The 19,420-nt window shown below is 45.6% G+C and overlaps 1 protein-coding gene across 2 annotated transcripts; it reads right to left on the bottom strand.

The window, feature by feature from the left end:
* Window positions 1-640: 640 nt before the first annotated feature.
* LOC119383716 (GRB10-interacting GYF protein 2) lies at window positions 641-18,941 on the bottom strand. Of its 2 annotated transcripts, none has more exons than XM_037651992.2 (5): window positions 18,434-18,941; window positions 12,365-12,417; window positions 6,343-6,574; window positions 6,119-6,274; window positions 641-2,709 (listed from the first exon to the last, which is right to left on the bottom strand). In XM_037651992.2, exons 1-4 carry the CDS (start codon window positions 18,819-18,821, stop codon window positions 6,168-6,170), a joined length of 780 nt encoding a protein of 259 aa, XP_037507920.1. In that variant the 5' UTR covers window positions 18,822-18,941; the 3' UTR covers window positions 641-2,709; window positions 6,119-6,167. The 2 variants fall into 2 exon arrangements, with proteins under 2 accessions (XP_037507920.1, XP_037507919.1); XM_037651991.2 differs by having other exon boundaries at window positions 6,128-6,274.
* Between the last annotated feature and the right edge of the window lie 479 nt (window positions 18,942-19,420).

The raw sequence follows: 19,420 nt of genomic DNA, 5'->3' as shown, positions 1-19,420 counted from the left end.
TCGTGCTTTTTGAGGTTGCTTATAAGCTTGTGAAATGGCAATACCTAAAAAATATTAATCGGTTACATGCCTCAGCACCAAGTAACGGTCGCAATGTAGCAAGTAGTGGCAAGCTTAGCTGGCCACAATGTTTGCGACTGATGTAAAGCTTCCTTCATGGTACTGTGCGTACGGTCATAGCATAAGGTGATAATATTTGATTATATCTGCCGCGAAGTTCATTTGTATATGAGGCACTTACGCCCTGCAATATAGTGGAGGCACATAAAAATTTACGGCGCCAACAAAACCATATCCGCCACAAATCAGCTTGACATAGCAGCTTCGCTGCAGCAAGCCGAGCGAGCAACGTGTAAGATACAACCAGCGCCACCTGGACAGCGCCGGTCGAGGCACTGGTGGAGAGCATCAGCACAGGCAGCAGGGTCCTCACACTTCCCGTATTCTAGCCACTGTACCATAACATGTGCTCGGCTGCCATTGTGCAACGGCGATGACAATGCATCTGACCCCTCTAACCAGAGTGCTAGCGAAGTAAACTTGGTTTCGGTTTTATACGCAATTCTAACACACAGACAATTTATGTTCCCAAAGTTGCTTTCGTTTGTCTCCCCCCCCCCCCCTCGCCTCACATTTTCCCTTCTGTACACGGCAGATGAGATAGCTCTGTAGGGGCCCAAAGCACTTGCGCTGCTCTATTGTCCTTTGTACTCCAGCCAGGGAATCGAAGAATGTGGGGTCAATACAAAAGGATGCAATGGCTAGGAGGTCCCAGTAGTAAATCCCCCAACTCGTTTTGTCACTTTCTTAGCTGCCAGCACTTTCCCCACCGATAGGTCGGGGGTGAGGAGGATACCAGCTTTATACGCTCTTTCCTTTACACTTATCTCGCTCGCTCTGCGTCGCGATTCGCCTCGCGTCTTTGCGCCAGGAAGCTCTTTTTTTTTTGCTTTCTTTCGTTCGCCTGAATGCCCTACCAAGACTGCAATGTTCGATGCACAGAATCGCCAGCGTTGTCGGTCACTGCGAAAGTTCATTTTAACAGAAGAGACCTGTTAAGCACATCGTCTTGAGTGGATTTTTTTTGCATTGAGTCTAGGGAAACCAAACAAATGTTCCCATGTTGTTCAGCATAAGTGAAAATTCGTATTAACCGAGTTCGTCTTAACGGGAGTTTACTGTACTAAAATGGAGGCTCGAAGGTCAGGGCGATTGTATACAGATTACGAAACAGTGCCAGCCACAATGTCTTTCTTCGTTCAATTAAAGAGTCATAATTGATGGATGATTTGATGGCGCTAATGCTAACTCGACTATCATAATCAGAGCAGATGAAACAAGCCACCCGATTCTGGATGCTTTCTAGTAATTCAATTAAATAATTTCGGTGAGGGTTCCATATCACACAGGCATTATCGAGTTTAGGTTTAACATATACCGGAGAGGTGAGTTTTTGGATGTAACTCAGGAAGCCAAGTGTTTTGGATATGTCTGCTACTAATTTCATGATGTGTTCTGACCAGATGAATTTGTCAGTGATAAGGACACCTAGATATAAGTACAAATCAACCCATGAAAGGGTCTTGGAGATTAAAGAGTACGAATAATTTAGGGCGGGATCTTTCGCGACACTTCCATACTCTTAAATTCAGATACATTTTGTTTTATTAGCCAGAGGGTGCACCAGGTTTCTACACTCAAACCTCGATATAACGAACATGGATATAACAAATTATCGGTTATAACGAAGTAAATGAAGAATAGTCTTGTCATAGCTACAGTGTTACAAATAAATGTTTATAATGAATTTTCGGGTATAACGAAGTTATTTTCGTGGCAGATGTGACTGTTATAATGAGGTTTGAGTGTATTACGTCGAGGTCTTTCTGAAGGAGTGTCTGGCCAGTGGTTCCAGTTATACAACAATAAAGAATGCAATCGTCCGCAAATAGGCAAGTTGGGGACAAAACACCACTAGGAAGTACCACTAAAAATACCACTAGATGAATACCATTTCCACGTCCACAAAGAAAGGCAAAGATGAATACGTGCATCACTAGAACGTGGCACCTGCGGCATACATCATACTTTGTTACACATAGAAATGAAACAAGAACACGGTTCCAGTTAATACTGAACAAAACATCACGTCTGAAAGCTCATAGAACCTAATTATAAAGCAATGGCTGCAACGAGGAGTCAAAGTGTTTGTACATCAGTCAGAAGCTTCAGCAGTCTTCACTCTCCAAGTGACTGTCTTGGTGCAGTTGTCACATCGTTCGAGTAGGTGCTACGGGCACTTGGTGGTGCATTATCCTCCGCGTCTCCATGTGGAGGCAAGATTACGGCGGTGACACTTTCATCAGTTGTGTCACCATGGTTGTCTTCAGAGTCGCAATGGCACAAACACACTTCATTCACCAATGGGTGCTGACGGTTTCGTCAAGCTTCCTCACATCATCAGTGAGCATGTCTTAGGATCTAGAAAATAAGTATGGTGGATGACCTTGAGCTGTTGCTTCCCAAGCAAGCTCCTTGATTCTGACTGTGTTTTCAGTTGTGTGCGGTGGCAGTGACCTTCATGCATAGTTCTTCCGAAAATGTCTTGGTAGGAGGCAGCCGGAATTACCTTGCCCGTCTGGTGAAGCTGTCTGCAGCCTTCCGCTCTGCAGTACTTTGGCAGGTGGTGGACTAGTCTTCAAAAGCGTTCTGTGCGCAAGGGGACCAAGTAAAAAGTTCACCTTAGATTCAGTTGCCTTTTTTTTTCAAGTACATTTGACTACCTGCACACTCTTTTCTGAGAGACCGTTGGAGCATGCATACCAGGGACTAGACATAACATGATTAGAGACATAGGCTTGCCAAAAGGAAGCAAATTCTTGACTACAGAACTGTAGCCTGTTATCAAAGCAAACTTCCACCTTCTTAAAGTAGCGTAAAAATTGCACTCGTAGCTTCAATAGCAGCCACTGCTGATGTGCCTTTTAACTATTCTATTTCTGCAAGGTTTGAAAAAACATCGCTAGCTTTGAGTAGGCAAGAACTGAAGCATGATTTGCCTGCGTGCCCAAAGATGTGAATTTTAATTCAGCACCATGGCTGAATTGGGACCAGATGTACCATCAGAGATTCTTGCAACGGTTGATATACATACTTTTTCATACACTACCATACCTGCCAAGTTTGGAGAAATGGTATCCGGGAGATCTACTCAACGGGAGGGGGGGTACTGCGATAGCAATTATATGGACATTCTCAGCGGGATTTTGCGGTCGCCGCTGATCTGTAGAGACCAAACCCATAACATCGCTTATGCATCGTCTGTTTCACATGCGAGTGAAAGCGCGCTGGCGCTAGGGACGAACGCGGTTGAAGCAGAGATGAAACGACCCGGCCCTCACCGTCACGCGAAGGGCACTTGTGATAACATCGCTCCGCGTGCGAGGCCTGTCGTCGCTTGCTTACCAGTTATTTCGTCGGGCAATTGGGACCGTAAAGGGTGCCGTTGGGACGGGGACGGTCGCGAGCGCTGGCGAACGCGCTATCTCGACAGACGTCGGTAACGGCTACTTTTAAGTGCTGAGCTCTCCACTTAAAGCAGTAGTGACACAAAGTTTTGAAGGCAAGATAACAGCACCACGTTTTCCTCACGCCTGCTCTCTCAGTAAACATGGCGTCCGCGATGCCAACTGAACCGTGTGCGGCCGCAAACTCGCCACCTCGTTCTCCGAAGAAGCTGTACACTAAATGTGACAGAAAGTGGCTATCAAAACAGACCAAGCAAGTATCTGCAACGTTTACGCTGGAGTGAGGCGCCGTCAGCGTGACTTGTCTGCAAATGCAGTGCGCCGGACTGTCGCCGAGCTCACCAGAGTGAGCGAGCGAATAGTTAAGCGTATCAAGGCTGAAGCTCTGCGGGCCCCACTTGCCTTCCCGAAGCGCAAGAAATTGAATTCCTCGAGCCAAACTGAGAAGTGCATCACCGGCAAGACGCCGCTGCAGCGCCACGTTTGCGATGGCAGCACTGCGGCGCAAAGTGCACAGCTACTTCATGAGCAATGAAACTGAGTTGAACCTTTCTACCATCGTAAAAAAAAAAAACAAGAGGAATCCTTTCTACTACGTGGCCAGACAACTTTGCTCACGTGGCCAGACAAAGCACTGGACGAGCGGGGCAAATTGGATTTCCGGGAGATTTTCCTGTGACCCTTACAACCGGGAGAAACGTTCGAAATCCGGGAGTCCTGGTAATCCGGGAGACTTGGCAGGTATGCACTACACGCCTGGACAAGTGCCCCAATATCGACATTTAGGCCGAATAAGTCACCAGCCTTTTTCTTCTCGCTTAACCTCTGCTAATGTCGAAAATTCCCTGATGGATCCACCATAATGCAATGTTTTTGGGCGTGGCTGGAACAAAAACTTTACAGTTCCTCAGAAGTACACTATCTACACCGCACAGCTCAGCTTGACGTGGTTTTCACCAGCTTTCGAGTGGTTTTCCACTATGTAGGTTCTCAAGACACATTCCTCCCAGCTCATTTCAGCAGCCAGCCTTGCCCATATGCCATCACTGATAAGTGACGAGACAATGCTTATCGCATGCACTGGTACATCATCACTGTCAGAGTCACTTGCGTCTAGTGATCACCCTCACTTCCCTTTCCCACCCCTTGCTAAGCTATAATGTACATGGCTATGCTATGGTTTACCCTCTCACCTCGTCCTCACCTATCATCAGTCCTCCTCACCCTTTCTTCCCTTTCCCATCACCCTGCTAAGCTATACTATGCCAGGCCATGCCATGCTTTACCTTCCCTCCTCCTCACCTTCACATCACTCCTTATCATCCTAACATCGCTCTTCTCGCTGTACTACACAATGCATGGCTATGTTACACTAAGAGCTGCTTGGCACACACCCACTGTCTGTGGCGCATAAACTATATTATACAAGGCTATGCTATGCTTTACCCTCTCCTCTCCTTTCTTTCCTCTTCACCCTCACATCCTTTTCCCACCCCTTTGCAATACTATACTACGCATCGCTATGCTATGCTAGGAGCTCCGCTATTAAAATGGCTTCAAAGATACGTATAGTCGGAAACAATCCAAGCTCACTGTGTTAAGTCCTTTAGTTTGTCCATCTTTAGTTTGAAGAACACCAGGCAAATTGAAAGACTTTTACAGACAGTGTTTTTTTTTCCTGTACTCTGCCCCCTTACTTTCAGCGCAGTCCTCATATAATTGCAAAAACTTGTAATGTTAAAAATGTTTTTGTCTATGGGCCTTTTTCCTAAGCTTTTAAGAAACCCTGCAAAATCTAAAGAATAACAGTGGCATCACCACTAGTGCAGAGTGACATCATTTCTTTTTCTTTTCGTATTTAGTGGGAATTACTCAGAACTTGGAAAAAGGATTGAGATATGAATAGCGCTGTGGAAATAATTTCGTGCAGCGTTTACATTCGCATTTATGCCTCAATACACATTTTGAAATTTGCATAATTAGGCCTAGATAACTAACCACACTTAAAACAATCGGTAACTGGATTATGAACAGTGTAACTATGACCTGGATTACCGGAGATGCACTCTTCCTTTTAAAGCTTTGTTCAAGTTAGGATATGTCACACTAAAATGTGAGCTTGGTTTACAATTTTCAATCATGGTCCCGTTAAAGCAGCGCAAGTATAATAATCGATCATTTCATTTGTATTTTCAAGACAATATAAGAGAGCCCAGAAATGTGACAGATAAAAGCAACATTAAAATAAACATTGCAAACATGAAAGAATGAACATGGTATACACCAATAATTAGTATGCTCTATGAAGATCATAGAAATTGACCTAGTCTTCATAACAAGTCCGAGTCTGCAGAGTTGGCACTATGTGTCCTTACAGCACCAATGGCAGTTCACGACGGCTGCGACAAATATACGTACTGCAACAATTGCACAGTACCCACAACCATGTGTCTAAGTGCATCTGAAGTTGGCCACATCTGAGTAACACTGTTGATGACCCAATACAAAGAAAGGGGTGCGGACATCATCATCAGGACTGACAGCGCAGCAGCAAAATGGGCACTGACGCTCCTAAACATGCGGGCACATACATCACTCACTCCACGCTGGTGATGTCCCAGGTTTGTGTCGTCCTCATAATCAAGGCACATAGCCTGTGTTTCCCTGGCAATCGTCTGTGTCATCATCGTAATCAAGGCACGTCGTCTGTGTCGCCCTGTCAATAACAGTAGGATTGACTTGTGTTTCTGCAAGGGTACAAAAAAAAGGAATTTCTCAAGTTCTTACCATAGGTAGCAATCACCAGCAAACTTACTCTTGTGTGGCCCCAGTGCTGACATTGGCTTCCATGATGATGCACTACGCATCATGCGACGTGTTGAACACATTGTGGCACGAGACCTTCTTCGCACAATAATGTTGCATCTGCACACAATCCTTTTCTGGGTGTTGCAGGCATCGTGACTTACAGGCATGGATTCCATGATCGTTCCGAGCACGCTTGGCTGTTGTGAAACCTGAGTTTCAGCTACTGCAGACACCTTTACCTGGAATGAGTGAGAAAGGTCTATGGTTTACTTCACTAATTGGGTGCAAAGGAGTCAACACAAAACATAATTTTACAGGACCGTGTTTCTCAGTGACAATGCAGAAAAAAATGCAAAACATGCCGGAATCCTGAACTAATGCGATATTCAAAACCGGCAAAGAGATGTGCAAAACTGTGCGTGCTATTGTGAGAGCAAAAGCAAAACCAAGAAAAGAATGACGAAAAATAAGAAATCTATGAAGAGCATTCCCTTGGTGAAAAACGTCACCATGAATTTTCAGGCAGACATAGCAACCCCAAAAAGGTTTTCCAGCACCTTGTTGCACATTACACGCCAACTATTATTTGCTCTTAACTTCACATTGTGAATTTTGTCAGGACAACAGTGTACAGAAGAAATAATGTCGCCACCAACATCCTGCTTCACAAACTTGGGTACAAATATTTCAGTGCGCATGTTTTTGCTATTTTTATTTAATTATTTACAGATACTGCTGTAGGCTCAGCAATGCTATTGCAGGAATAGGAAGCAATAAAAAGAAGCCAAAGAAGGAAACAAAGCATACTACTAATATTTATTGACAGGCCTGCAAGCATTCTTTCAAGAGAGATCAATGAATGTTACCTGTTGACAATTCCTAAGTATGAATGGTTAAAGGAAAGAAACTGCACTTATTGAAGTCAGTGCAGGCAAAAAATGCAGTTGTTAATTTGTTTAAGACATTTTACTATGACTGGCGAACGCGAGAACTTCTTTCCTTTCTAACTCAACGTAAATTTCAGCAGTGATGTGCACTGTTTGAAATAATTTATACATCCTCAATGTAGTTTGCATCATTGTCTTGGCCTATTAGTGGTGTTTCTATATATAAAATGGAGTCATCAAAGACAGACATATATAGACCGTTTTCACGGAGAGGAGGAGCGTAGCCTCGAACCGGTGTATTTTCACCGCTTTCTCTCTCTCCACCTCGGCCGACCGCTGCCGCTGGTGTGTGCGGATTCCCGAGTTTTGCACTGCGTGGGGCGTGAGAGGTCAGCGTGTTTCCATTTTTCGACGCGCTGAAACAATTGTGCTGCCGCAAATCGAAATGTCGGACGAGAACAGGTCGACAAGCTACCACTGCGCTGTGTTTGGCTGCGGCAACAGCTACGGAAGCCTGAAAGACTGGCAGCCAAGGCATGCGAAGTGCACTATGTTTTTAAATGACTTCGCTTCTCCAGGTCGCACGCCTTCTCCGACAAATAGTATATTATTATATTGGGTGTCTGCACTTATGGCCATTTCTCCAAGTCACCACACCAGCTTGTGATTGTGCTTGGGTGCTGGTACACTTTATCATCTGCATTGAAGAGAACCAATGTCAAGGCTGACGATTAATACACAAAACGTTTGGCCAAGAGTTGTTCTCATGAACCTCTCTGATTTCTATGCTACAGCACATGATTTACAATGGCTGCGGCTAGAAATGTTTCATCTTAGTGCGTGCAATTTCGAGATTATTGAATGGGCACTTTTCAATCTACATGACAGAAAGGCCTGCATGACATGTGTTCTTTGGCGTAGGTACGCGTTTCTAACGTATCGTCGAGAGCACGTTCTTTCTCGACTTGTCAATTTTGTGACGATAACTGGGGTAGCGCTATGACAACCGCACTTTTTTTTTCGCGCGGCAGTCTGGGTGTCGTGTACAATCGGCCCACGTTCGTTAAAGCCAGGTCGTTACCTGGACCACGTGCGCTTGTCGTAATGCTTCTGAAATACTCGCCAGAAAACAAATTGACAGTAATGTTACCAAAAACGAGCGCCCTTTCGGCGTATCGCTAGTGGCGGCGGCTCACGCCGAAGCGAACGCACGCCATGCCACGCTTCCAGATGTGCAACAGGCTTATTTTTATTTTATCATCGGCGTTGTTTCTACGCCGAACTTTGAGCTCACCCGTCGTACTTCTGTTCCTTATCCTGTGCACGATCAGAGGCCACAAGCTACGACGGCGACACGAATAAACACAGGCATCGGTGTTTGTGCTCCTGTCGTTCCGTGAACATTGTATTGCAACGTGCCAAGCGGAACCAAAATGGTCTGTTAGGGATTAGAGTTACGTTGAACTTGAATAATCACGGCACGGAAACCCGGGAGACATCTTAAACACTAATCCGCGCACCTAGCGCGCAGCCAGACAATGGCCTACGTGTTCGCTCGTCTCCATTTACGTTTCTCCGATTATACTTCGACAGTTGTCCTAAGTGTTAACGCTCTTTTATAGTGATTATTCCAAGAACCTCACCCGGCCAGCTATACCAAAACATACAAAGCAATTACCAATTTACACATGCTGCTTAAGAACTGCAATGGCATTATTCTCTCGTCGGCGCTGCTGCGGAACGTCTCGTGGGCCGCCGCTGCTTGCTGTTTCAGCCATTTGAAGCTGCAAGCTTAGCGATTATTTATCATCGCCTTTACACTCGAAAAGCGTTGCCCTGTTTGCCCGTGTACCGCGAAGAACAGCAATACCTTGTGAACCAAGCGCATACGCTGCATACACCGCCGCGGACCCCCACAACCGGAAGGGCGGCGAAACGTCGCAGACGATGAACGGCGTGCGGCGGTGGAGTGCTTTAAAAATGGCAGCCTCCTTGTGAAAATTTGTGTATATCACCTTCCAAAAACATATTTGGGAAAACAGTAATTGTTTTAGTCAATTTTTGCATTTCAGTCATTTCTGGCCTGAAAGAGTTTGTGATAGCAAGCTAAATATCAGGCAAATCACCTTTAGTTTGCAACTGTACACACTTTTTATTTTCTTCCGCCTTTTCAGTCTCCCTTCTTCGATCCTCTGACTTCATGCTCCATTATTTTTTTTTTTCACATTCTGCTAGCATGTTTGGCTTACTGGTGTGCAACATGCAATGTTTTCTTGTTTTTTTTTTCAGGGCACTGTTTACAATTGTATCTTTTGCAACAAATGCCATGACTGTAGCATATACAGTGGTGGTCCAGCCAGTTTAGGATATGGCACAATTTTTGGAGCAGAAAGACAGATGTCTTGGAGCAGATTCAGAAGGAACTGTGTTTTGGAGCAGACAAACTAGCATTTGGAATCACTTGGAGTAGTACAAGAGTACATCTGTAACTATTTAGTGCATATTCTCATAAGAGTACAAACAGGAAATGCTGCTCCAATGTAAACAAGCAGACAAGATCAACAGTCGCAGTGCAGCAATTAATGAGGCAGTTCCCGTAAGATAACATCCTGTGCTGGCTATACTTCAACATACAAGATGTGCACTGCGATGAAGCATTAATGACAAGGGTGAGCATGGTATATACGGTTTCTGGGAGTGACAGGTGTCAAAACGTCACATGCTCCAGGTTTTCAAGGAGAGAGGGATGACCACCACTACAGAGCTAACACACGCATATCGTTAGGCCAATTATGTAACACGAAAAAGCGCACAGGTGAAAATGAGGAGAGGGGAGGGCTTCCGCAGATATTGTAGAAAATTTTGTGGTGTGTTCGGGCCTTACCAAAAATGTTTTAGGCCAAGAACACTTCACCGGCGTACAAGCAGGTGGTGTAGTGAACTTTGGTGCACTTGGCTTAAACTGCACTTGAATAGGCGCAGTTAGGTGCAGAGAAGGTTGTAGCAAATGGCACAAATGGTGCAGTTGGACCACCACTGCATATAGCATCCACCAAATCACATGACATGAAGTGCTGTTTGACATCAAATTCCCGTTTTGTGTGCCGGTGTTCCAATGGCCATAGAAGGAAACGGTGCATATTATTTGAAACACAAAAAAGAATGTGAGGTACTGAAGTCTAATAATTGTTGCAGTTTTACACCCCAAAACAATGACATGATCATGAGAGATGTCGTAGTGGAGGGCTCCAAAAATTTCCACCATCTGGAGTGCTAGTAAGCACATGGGCCTCTACCATTTTGCCTCCATTGAAATGCGGCTGCCACGACCAGGATTCGATCCTGTGACCTTCGGGTCCGCAGTCGAGCAACATAACCCTTAGGCCACCGTGGCAATAGGTACTAAGTCTCGGATAGAGCCAATGGAGAGTCTAGGAGGTTAACCAAAAAATGTTTTTGTCTGGAAATGCTGATTGTACCACTGCACAGCTCCTTTGAAGCCGTCCTTTGCCAAACAATGCGCTCATGTGGCACATTTTAAAGCAAGTGCATGCAGCAGTGTCGCAGTGATGCGTCCCCATTGCTAGCGCGCATAGCGCCACAAACTGAGACACGCCACCTCAAAACACTGAGTCTCTTAGAGAGCCAACGTGACAGCCAACACAGAGAGCACAAGGGATGCAAGACACTGCTCCACGAATGAAAACACAACTAAGCAAAAAATTACCTCCTCTGACTTCAATCATGAGGCACCACCTAAAGGGCACTCTACCCCACGAATGCAAAGCAGGCGCGAATGCTAGCCGACGAGGGAGGGTAAGAAAGAACAATAGGAGGGGGCAGTGAGTGGTTGGATCGGGCGCATCTGACTGGTTTTGAAAAAAGAGAGTCCAAACTATGGTGTTGAGCCAGGGCTGGTAGTTATCCCTGGACATCTATTATTCAAGTAACATATAACTATTCTTTCTGATCAATGCTGTTTAGATTTACTAGGACATTCTGAACTGGTTCCTTCAGCATGATGGAATTCCTGTAAACCACTCGCTCCTTCAGGGTACTGACACAAAAATCTTCATCGGGTGATGTTTTTGCTGCAATATGTTACTGGGGGCCTATTAGTCACAACACGGCACATCACTTGCTGCAGCACGCCAAAGATAATGAATTACAGTCTGTTTATTACCAACCAGTTTCAGTTACCGTTTGGGAGGGCTCCAAGAATGACAAGCCGCTGGGTGCAACTAACATCATCTAGCATGTGAAACGGCACACAAAACTGTGAACGCACTTCCACACTGCCTGCAGCACCTGCTCGCATTCCTTCATTGCCGCGTGTGCTGCACAATGTCGTTATCATCGTAGTCGTCGTCTTTATTATTTTAAGTTGGCAACGACTTTCTTGAGGCTTCCACACGTTAACCACGTGCACAGACTCGTGAGCAGCTGCCGAATAGCAACCTGCTCGCACAAGCACGGCCAAAGGGCAATGGCGACTATGACGTCATTATTCTAGCTGTGCCAGCTCGGAGCTCGGCCACAGTGGTGATGTCTCAGAAGTTAGGGGTCACCTTCAGGTCACATTAGATGATGTCAGTGTTGCGAGGTGCTGCGTATAATGCTGGATCACGCATGTGAACTTCAAAACTCATATCATTTACTGTCCAAGCTATATGCACTGCCAAGATTTGATAAATGATATATGCATCTTCACAGGAATTGATTCCGCAAGCTATATCAGTTGTGCAATTTCGTGTTAGTACCCCTTTAATTTAATGACAGTGTGAGAACAGCGAAAAACACCAAACTGTCGTGGAAGTCTTTTCTGTTTTCTTGTTGTAGTGTCCAAGAGATATCAGATTCAAAATATAATATACTAAAAGAGGTGCTTGTGCATACCAGCTGTGAACAGAGAATTATCTTGACACAAGGTTGATTATTCACCCTCTTTCTTTTAGTAAGAAACCCAACACTATAAAACCAGACAAGGATTACACACAAAAAGAAAAACGACCCATGTCATATCTTCCTTGTTCCGAACATGTGTCCACATACATAGTGATGTTGCCCACACACCCCATAAAAAAAAAACATCCCAAAACCAATCAGCCTTTGTTTCTACCTTAATTGCAACTGGACCCTTACCCTTTTCTTCTTTCCACGTGTGCCGTCTTTTTCGCCAAGCGCTCTTGGTGGTCCTGAGGGAAGAATCAACACAGAGGAGTCAAGACCTATCCAATATTTTCACATTTTTATCTTGCTGTTACTCATGAAAACACCATGTGCATGTAACAACACAAAAGATTTTTTGTCACTTTACGGTCACTCCAAAAAATTTTAGACAATATTTTTCGTAAATAAATTCGTCTGAAGAATATTTTTCAGCAATAAAAAAATACACATTTTTGGGAGCATTTTGCAAAAAAAATCCACCCTCAAAGGGTTAACACAAGTCTGGTTATAATATAAATCATCAGGTTAGATTGTGAAAGTGTGATCGGTGGAAGCGTATTCTTCACAGATCTGTCGAAAAACATATCTAGGTTGTATTTTTTCAGCCCAGAAATGGTAAGGACGTCACTCGTGAAGTAGAGATTTGGTATTATAAAGGCATGATCTGCAAGTAACTGTTCTGATTGCTTGGTTCTGAACTACTTAGAGAGCTGCAACATGATGATGGTAGTGTCTCATCAACATATTATACGATTAGTTAAACGTGACTTCACAAAAGAGACAGTACTAATGCTGTACAAGAGAAGTGCATGTTTTAATTAATACTGTATGCTATTTTTCTCTTTTAACATGGGCAATATGACTTTGATAATTCAAATTAGAATCAAGTTGCCAAGAAAAGAACACGAACTTGGAAAAAGACAGTGGGGACTGAAAGCAATAGGTAGAATGGATGCTAAGTTTTGCTCTGCAAGACAATACAGCGAATTTCAATTTAGTCCTAGCTGCAGTAATAGATAACATGTTAATAATACATGTCATCATATTTTATAAATTTGCATTTAGAATATTAACAAGAGATGAGATATTTTACGAGAGGTAAATGTAGTATTATCATCAGCACACAGAAGACACAGGGCAGAAACCAATTAGGTAAATCATTAACATAAATAAAATACAGAAGCAGCCCCCAGATGGATGCTAGAGGCCCACCGATGTTAGCGGGTTGATGTTGAAAATAAATACTGGAAACAGAAACGACCTGAGCTATGTTATGTAAGTAGCTTCTTTGTAGTGAAAGACATAGGCTGGCAAAAAAATGTGGAGTTCACTCAGACTCACTCATAAAATATATCTTGTCCTTAGGGCTCACTCCGACTCCCCAAAGTTTTCCTCAACCGGACTCAGAGTCACTAAAACTTTTCTCAACCAAATTCACTCGGAGTCAAACTCACAAAAATATAATTACTCACTGATGAGTGAGTTAACAGAGCTATGGTGAAAAAGCAGGATCACCAATCTCCAGTGCTTCAAGCTTAGTGAATAGGATATTATGACTTATGCTATCAAAGGCCTTCTTTAGATCAACAGAGCTGAGGCCACGAGAAATCCTTCGTCGATTCATTTCTGTAGTTTCTCAGCAAGTTGCATGAGTGCCAGCTCTGTGGAGCATCCATGGTGGAAACCAAACTGACATTAAAAAAAGCACATTAAATTTAGAAAAGCACTTCATTAGCAATATTTCAATTAGTTTCTCAATAACTTTTTCAAACAAAAGAATGCAAATACATTGGTAGTTATGTAATAATAATGTCATATTTTTTTCAGAACAGCGATAACTTTGCCCTGCTCAAGTTGACAAGGACACATACCATATGAATTATCGCCCTTCACCAATGCATGTCGACACGTACCACATGTGTGAACCTGCTCACCAGCTTCTGATGAAATACATTGTGTTAACCAGCGTCCACATATGTGGACAAAACATATTAGCAAAGCGAGATTAAACAAGCCAATGCGTTGCCTTAAAAATCGATGTGAAATGTTTGCATTACTTCAATGTTTTATAAACACATCTCCGTGCGACAACTGCTGTGAACAAACAGCAGCAATTGTGCACAGAAGAATGGCGTTTTCTTCAATTGGCCCGTAAGGTGTATATCTACATTTTTTTTATAATTTCACCTTAAATGTTATATAGATATTGCATTATTTGGTTTTCTTCAAGAAAAGGAAATATTGATCTTGTTTTTATATAACATTTCTTTTGCACTGAGAGCAACCAGTTTTTTAAGTTGAGTTTTCACTGTGTCGTCCATGTTTGGGGATGCAAGGCATACCAAGTTTTTGTGAGAAGTCGATAGGACGCCACATAGCTGTAGAATATGCTTCCCTGCCGTGCGGTTCTGCACAAAAGGTTATATGCATAGGGCTAAATGCGACTTTTAGAAGTTGAGCTTAGAATGTATTTGCTTTATTCGAGACATGGACTAAGTGATAAAAACACACATGCCATAATTGTAGCGTTTACTGGCGGAACCGAATGTTCAGAGTTGGAGAGCTCCGATGATAAACGCGTTGAAGCAAAGCCATTGGCAAGCAAAGGTCTCAAGAATTCACCTTCGCTTGCCAATGAACCATGCTGCTCCTGATGAAAGCATTCAACTTAATCATAATTCACGAGGATGGCTTAGTGGGCTAGTTGGTACTGCATCGTGAAATGTTACAGCGCACATAGACGGGGATGAAGGAAGAACACACAAGACATAGCGCTAAATTATAACGATGATGAATGATGATAATGATAATAAAGCAGAGCTGTGGGCAAGCAAAAGTGCCTTGAATCCCTAAATAGTGAGGATGATGGTAATGTTGAAAGCATTGAACATGAAGATATGCAATGATGGTGATAATTAAAGACAAGGACGAACGTGTTGAAGCAGAGCCACTAGCAAGGAGAGGCCCTATGAATGATTATGAATGCGTTGAACTGATGATGAAGTTGATTATGATAAGCGGTGCTGATGTTATATAATGATTAATGCACTGAAACAGAGCCATTGGCAAGCGAAGCTCCCATGTGCGATGAAGAATGATGATGGACCTAGTGTACCTGTTGTTCCCAGCGTCCACATGTGGACACTCGTTTTCTTCTAGAAACAAAGCTCAATTTTTCTAATCTTCCAGTTATTTCCTCTCTCATCTGTATTGTTATTGCATATATGCAAAAAAAATTTTACTTGCACAATTGGATTGGCCATGGGATATCAAGGATTAACACCTTCGAGCACACTCACGCTGAGCAACGTCCTAACGGGACTAACACTGCTCAGGTCCTGTGGAAACCCCAAACGGTCACGCTCGCTACACGCAACGCCAAATTGGTTCTCCGCAAACTCCCTTTGAAACACAGCCGCTGTGCCCAAGAAGAGATGCAGGTTGGCGGGTCTGGGTCCACATCACCAGCTAGCATTTTCAGTCTCGAGGTATTCCGAGTCATGACTGGCCCAGTCACTATCTACTGTCCTCCCACCACCAGTGTGCCCATTTGCATTTGTGTTACCAACAATGGTGTTCACGGGCACGCTGTTCTTTTTCTGGTGTGAGAGTACATGACGGACTCAAACCGTCGACCGGCATGGACTCGATATTTGCAGCCTCTTGCCACCTTTGCGCCCATTCCCGCTTTTGCTCATGCCATCGTTCTTCGCAGGCATGCTGTTCTTCTTTGGTCCGCACAATATGCGGCCTACCAATTACACAGCCAAAACTCAACTGAGATAACGTGCCTATGCAGGCAGTGCGTTACGTCACTGCAAAACAATGGCTATCATTAATTCGACATTTTGACACTTCTCGCCATTAAACACTGGCGTTTTCGGTCTACACACTTCTACACATGGAGCGATCCGGTGTAAACCAGCACGTTACAGCTCCGCTGTAAAACTGGTGAGTTAGATTGTACTGCACTGTGATTCTGCCGATAACAGAGCAAGCCAGTGTGTCGGAATGATGGTGAAACCAAGAGTCTTGTGGCGTAAAGTAATACCTACCAATAAAAAAGGGTTTGACAACTTGTGTCTGGAGCAGCGGCTATGCCCTTCCACGTGGCCGAGAGGAACAAACCCGCAGTGGTCACTTATAGCACTTTCTACCAAATGCACCCGGGCACCCAGGTGCTGCGATAATTGGATGAAACAGTGCACCAGGGGTTATTATTGGGGTTATATGTCCGCAAAACCACGATATGATTACGAGAGACACTGTAGTGGAGGGCTCCGGAAATTTCAACCACCTGGGGTTCTTTAACGTGCACCTAAATCCAAGTACACAGGCCTCAAACATTTTCGCTTCAACAGAAAATGCGGGCGCCGCAGCCAGGATTCGATCCCGCGACCTTCGGGCTCGTTTACGTGTGACACGCCTATTGCGATAACATGCAAATATGTTATGCCTTAGGGCAGTTCCTAGAATTTAAAAAAAAAATAAACACAGCCGTTCGCAGACCATACATCTACGTCAAAACTCGGCATCTGGAAACTTTCCCTTGAGGCTTGAATTCGCCCTGGTGAAACTCGCCGTAGGTAGCCACTCACGTTTCTTGCGCTTGGACGACCGCGCTTGGCGCTTACGAGTGGCTTCCCGCGCACGATCTTCATCGGTGAACTGGGCACGTCGTCGCCGGCTCTATTCCCGCATCAGGCGTAGGCGACGTTCCTCTGACTCCGCACTCTCAGTTTTTGCGCGGTACCGTCTTCGCTCGGCGCATTCGCGTTTCTGCTGTCGACGCCTGTTCGCGTGCTCCTCCGGAGTGAGCTCGCTACACGGTCTCCCCATCTTCGGTTTCTCTAGCGCCTTTCGTCAACCCTTCGATAGCGCCTGTTTACGTTCTTTTGTTGGCCGTGTTTTCTCTAGCCAACGTTGCTCTAGCACAACCGTGGTCACGTTTGCCACAGCTATTTCGACGTCGTTGTGCGCCGCTGATTGGATCGGCCAGTTCACTCTGCGCTTTGTTGACTTTGTAACAGTCCAGTCACGAATATCAGTGAGCGACTTTGCCAACATAAAGTTTCCAGATTTTCTTTTTCTCCAAGGAAAAAGTAAAGCCAGTTCCAAGCAGTGAAAGGGTCTAGCGAAACGATAGCCCCAAACTAAAAAGAATTGTATGCGTGGCTTTACTATCGTAAACACCACGACCAGCGGAGGCGAGGGGAAAGTCGTGCAAAGTTGATTGAGCAATGAAGATACGTGGTTTAGCAAAGGAACTGTCTACGGTGCCGGCAGCCGGCAGAGCAGGCTGCACGGGATAATGCCGGCACTTCGTCTCGATTGGCTGGGCTGCAGTCATGTGACCAAACTGCCGGTATTTCTGCTTTAGTGGGGTAGTGCCGGCACAGTAGATCATGGCATTGTGCATGATGCCCGTGTCACTGAGGCGCTTTGCCTGGCTTCGAGAGACGTTTAGTACATTTTCCTGTTGCTCAGTGAAGGCCCTCTGCGCCCTTCGGGCGCGGAAAACTAATCGTGGCTTCGCCCTCGCTTCGCGAGTGCGGCCATTTCGCTATCGCTCAATGGCCGGTTGGCAGGGTCACGGTCCCGCGCTACTGGCCGCTGTCGCGGCCACGCGCTGTTTAGCCCGCGCGCCTGCCCCTTCGGGGCAGGCGCCCGTCCGTGCCAGCGTCCGTGGTGTGCCCGTGTCACTGGGGCGCACGTAACCCACGAGCCGGTTCGCGCTTCTCAGTCTGGTAACAGACTAATGCAACACCAAACAATACTCTGCCGTAAAAAAAAAAGAAAAGACGAGACTGCAGCGTGGTTCGAAACGTCCTAGCAGTTCCGAGCACGACACGTTAACCGCTGCGCCACTAGGGCCAATCGGTCACGACCTCCTCTAAGGAGGTGGTGCAATCGGTTAGGTAGGTTTAACGGGCTGCATTTGTACTGTCACGCTGGACGTAACTTTAAGACTCGTTATTCTTACGTCCAGAAGTAACTGCAACGGCTCCTAACACTGCCAAAGCAGAAATACCGGCAGTGTGGTCACATGACTGCAGCCAGCCAATCGAGACGAAGTGCCGGCATTATCCCGTGCAGCCTGCTCTGCCGGCTGCCGGCACCGTGGCAGCCCGCGGGTAGCCAGATGTAGCCAGAAGTGGTAAATCGAATAGGCCACCGCGAAATAGGCTAAGCGAGGCTTAATGTTGCTAAACCAGAGACTGTCGCACACTTTGCAGCTGTGGCCGAACTCGAGAAACTCACGTTTGCGTTTTTCGGTGTCCATCCCTTTCCGCTGTCTGCGTCTGAAGTTCTCGAGCACGTGCAGTCCCGGATCTTCCCTTCTCCGTCGTCTCTTGGCAGTGAGAATTTCTTCGCGATGTTCTCTGTAGTACCTCGCCGTCATCTCTCGTTTGGCGGCCACAACTGCCGGGTCCCGCATTCGTCGGCGCTTTCTCTCCGCATCTCGCAGTCTAAACAGCGGATCTTTCTCTCTTCTGCGACGCCTGGATTCGGCATCTCTCGCACGTCGTTCGGGATCGGCTCTGCGTCGCCGACCCCGCTCACGAGCTAGTTCCCGATCGCGTTCCAATCGAGCGGCTTCTTCCTCGGGAGTTCTGTACAGCAGAGATCGGACCGTAGCGTTCGCCATTCCGCAGCGTCCGAGAAGGCACGTCTGTGTAGCACCTCGAACGTGAAGCTACGTCGGGATCAGGGCGAAAGAGTCCAAGAGTGACAGTCCCGCCAGAACGTCGCGAGCGCGCGCCGCGCGCGTCACCACCAGCAGCAGTGATGCCAACCTGCGGAGCCACTTTTTCCCTCTCAGGAGTGAAAAAATTCCCTAGATTTCCCTAGATTTTCGTGGAGAAAAAAACTGTTTGTGCTGTGGAAAGCGACTTCAAAGTTCACTTTTATGACGTAATGGTGCATTCGTTTGAAAGTATTCCCACACACACACCTTTGTTCATGCCGTACATCGGAATGTTTTGTTAGCAAACAGGGGCGTAGCCAGGGGAGGGGGGGGTTTCGAAATTTTTCAGTTTTGCTTGCGTATATATACACGCGCACACACAAACGCACGCACGAACATACATAAAGTATGGTTGAACCCCCCCCCCCCCGAAAAAAATTTCTGGCTACGCCCCTGTTAGCAAAGGCTATGCATTGCTTTCTTCGTGGTAGGTCGCAGTGCCGCGGGAGTTTTTGAGCTCGTGTTTAGTCCGCTATCGTTTCGAGCCCTAAGTGTTCCCA

This window comes from Rhipicephalus sanguineus, chromosome 2 (genome assembly GCF_013339695.2).
Source record: "Rhipicephalus sanguineus isolate Rsan-2018 chromosome 2, BIME_Rsan_1.4, whole genome shotgun sequence".
Classification (NCBI taxonomy): domain Eukaryota; kingdom Metazoa; phylum Arthropoda; class Arachnida; order Ixodida; family Ixodidae; genus Rhipicephalus; species Rhipicephalus sanguineus.
This window is presented reverse-complemented; position numbering and strand designations above follow the sequence as displayed.

What these genes read in the sequence shown, in the direction of transcription:
- LOC119383716 (XM_037651992.2), bottom strand. Translation starts at nt 18,821, where the DNA reads ATGGCGAACGCTACGGTCCGATCTCTGCTGTACAGAACTCCCGAGGAA. An exon ending in GGACACCGAAAAACGCAAAC is followed by an intron (nt 12,418 to 18,433) that starts GTGAGTTTCTCG and finishes TTCTTCCCTCAG; the next exon opens with GACCACCAAGAGCGCTTGGC. An exon ending in CACGTGGAAAGAAGAAAAGG is followed by an intron (nt 6,575 to 12,364) that starts GTAAGGGTCCAG and finishes CACTCATTCCAG; the next exon opens with GTAAAGGTGTCTGCAGTAGC.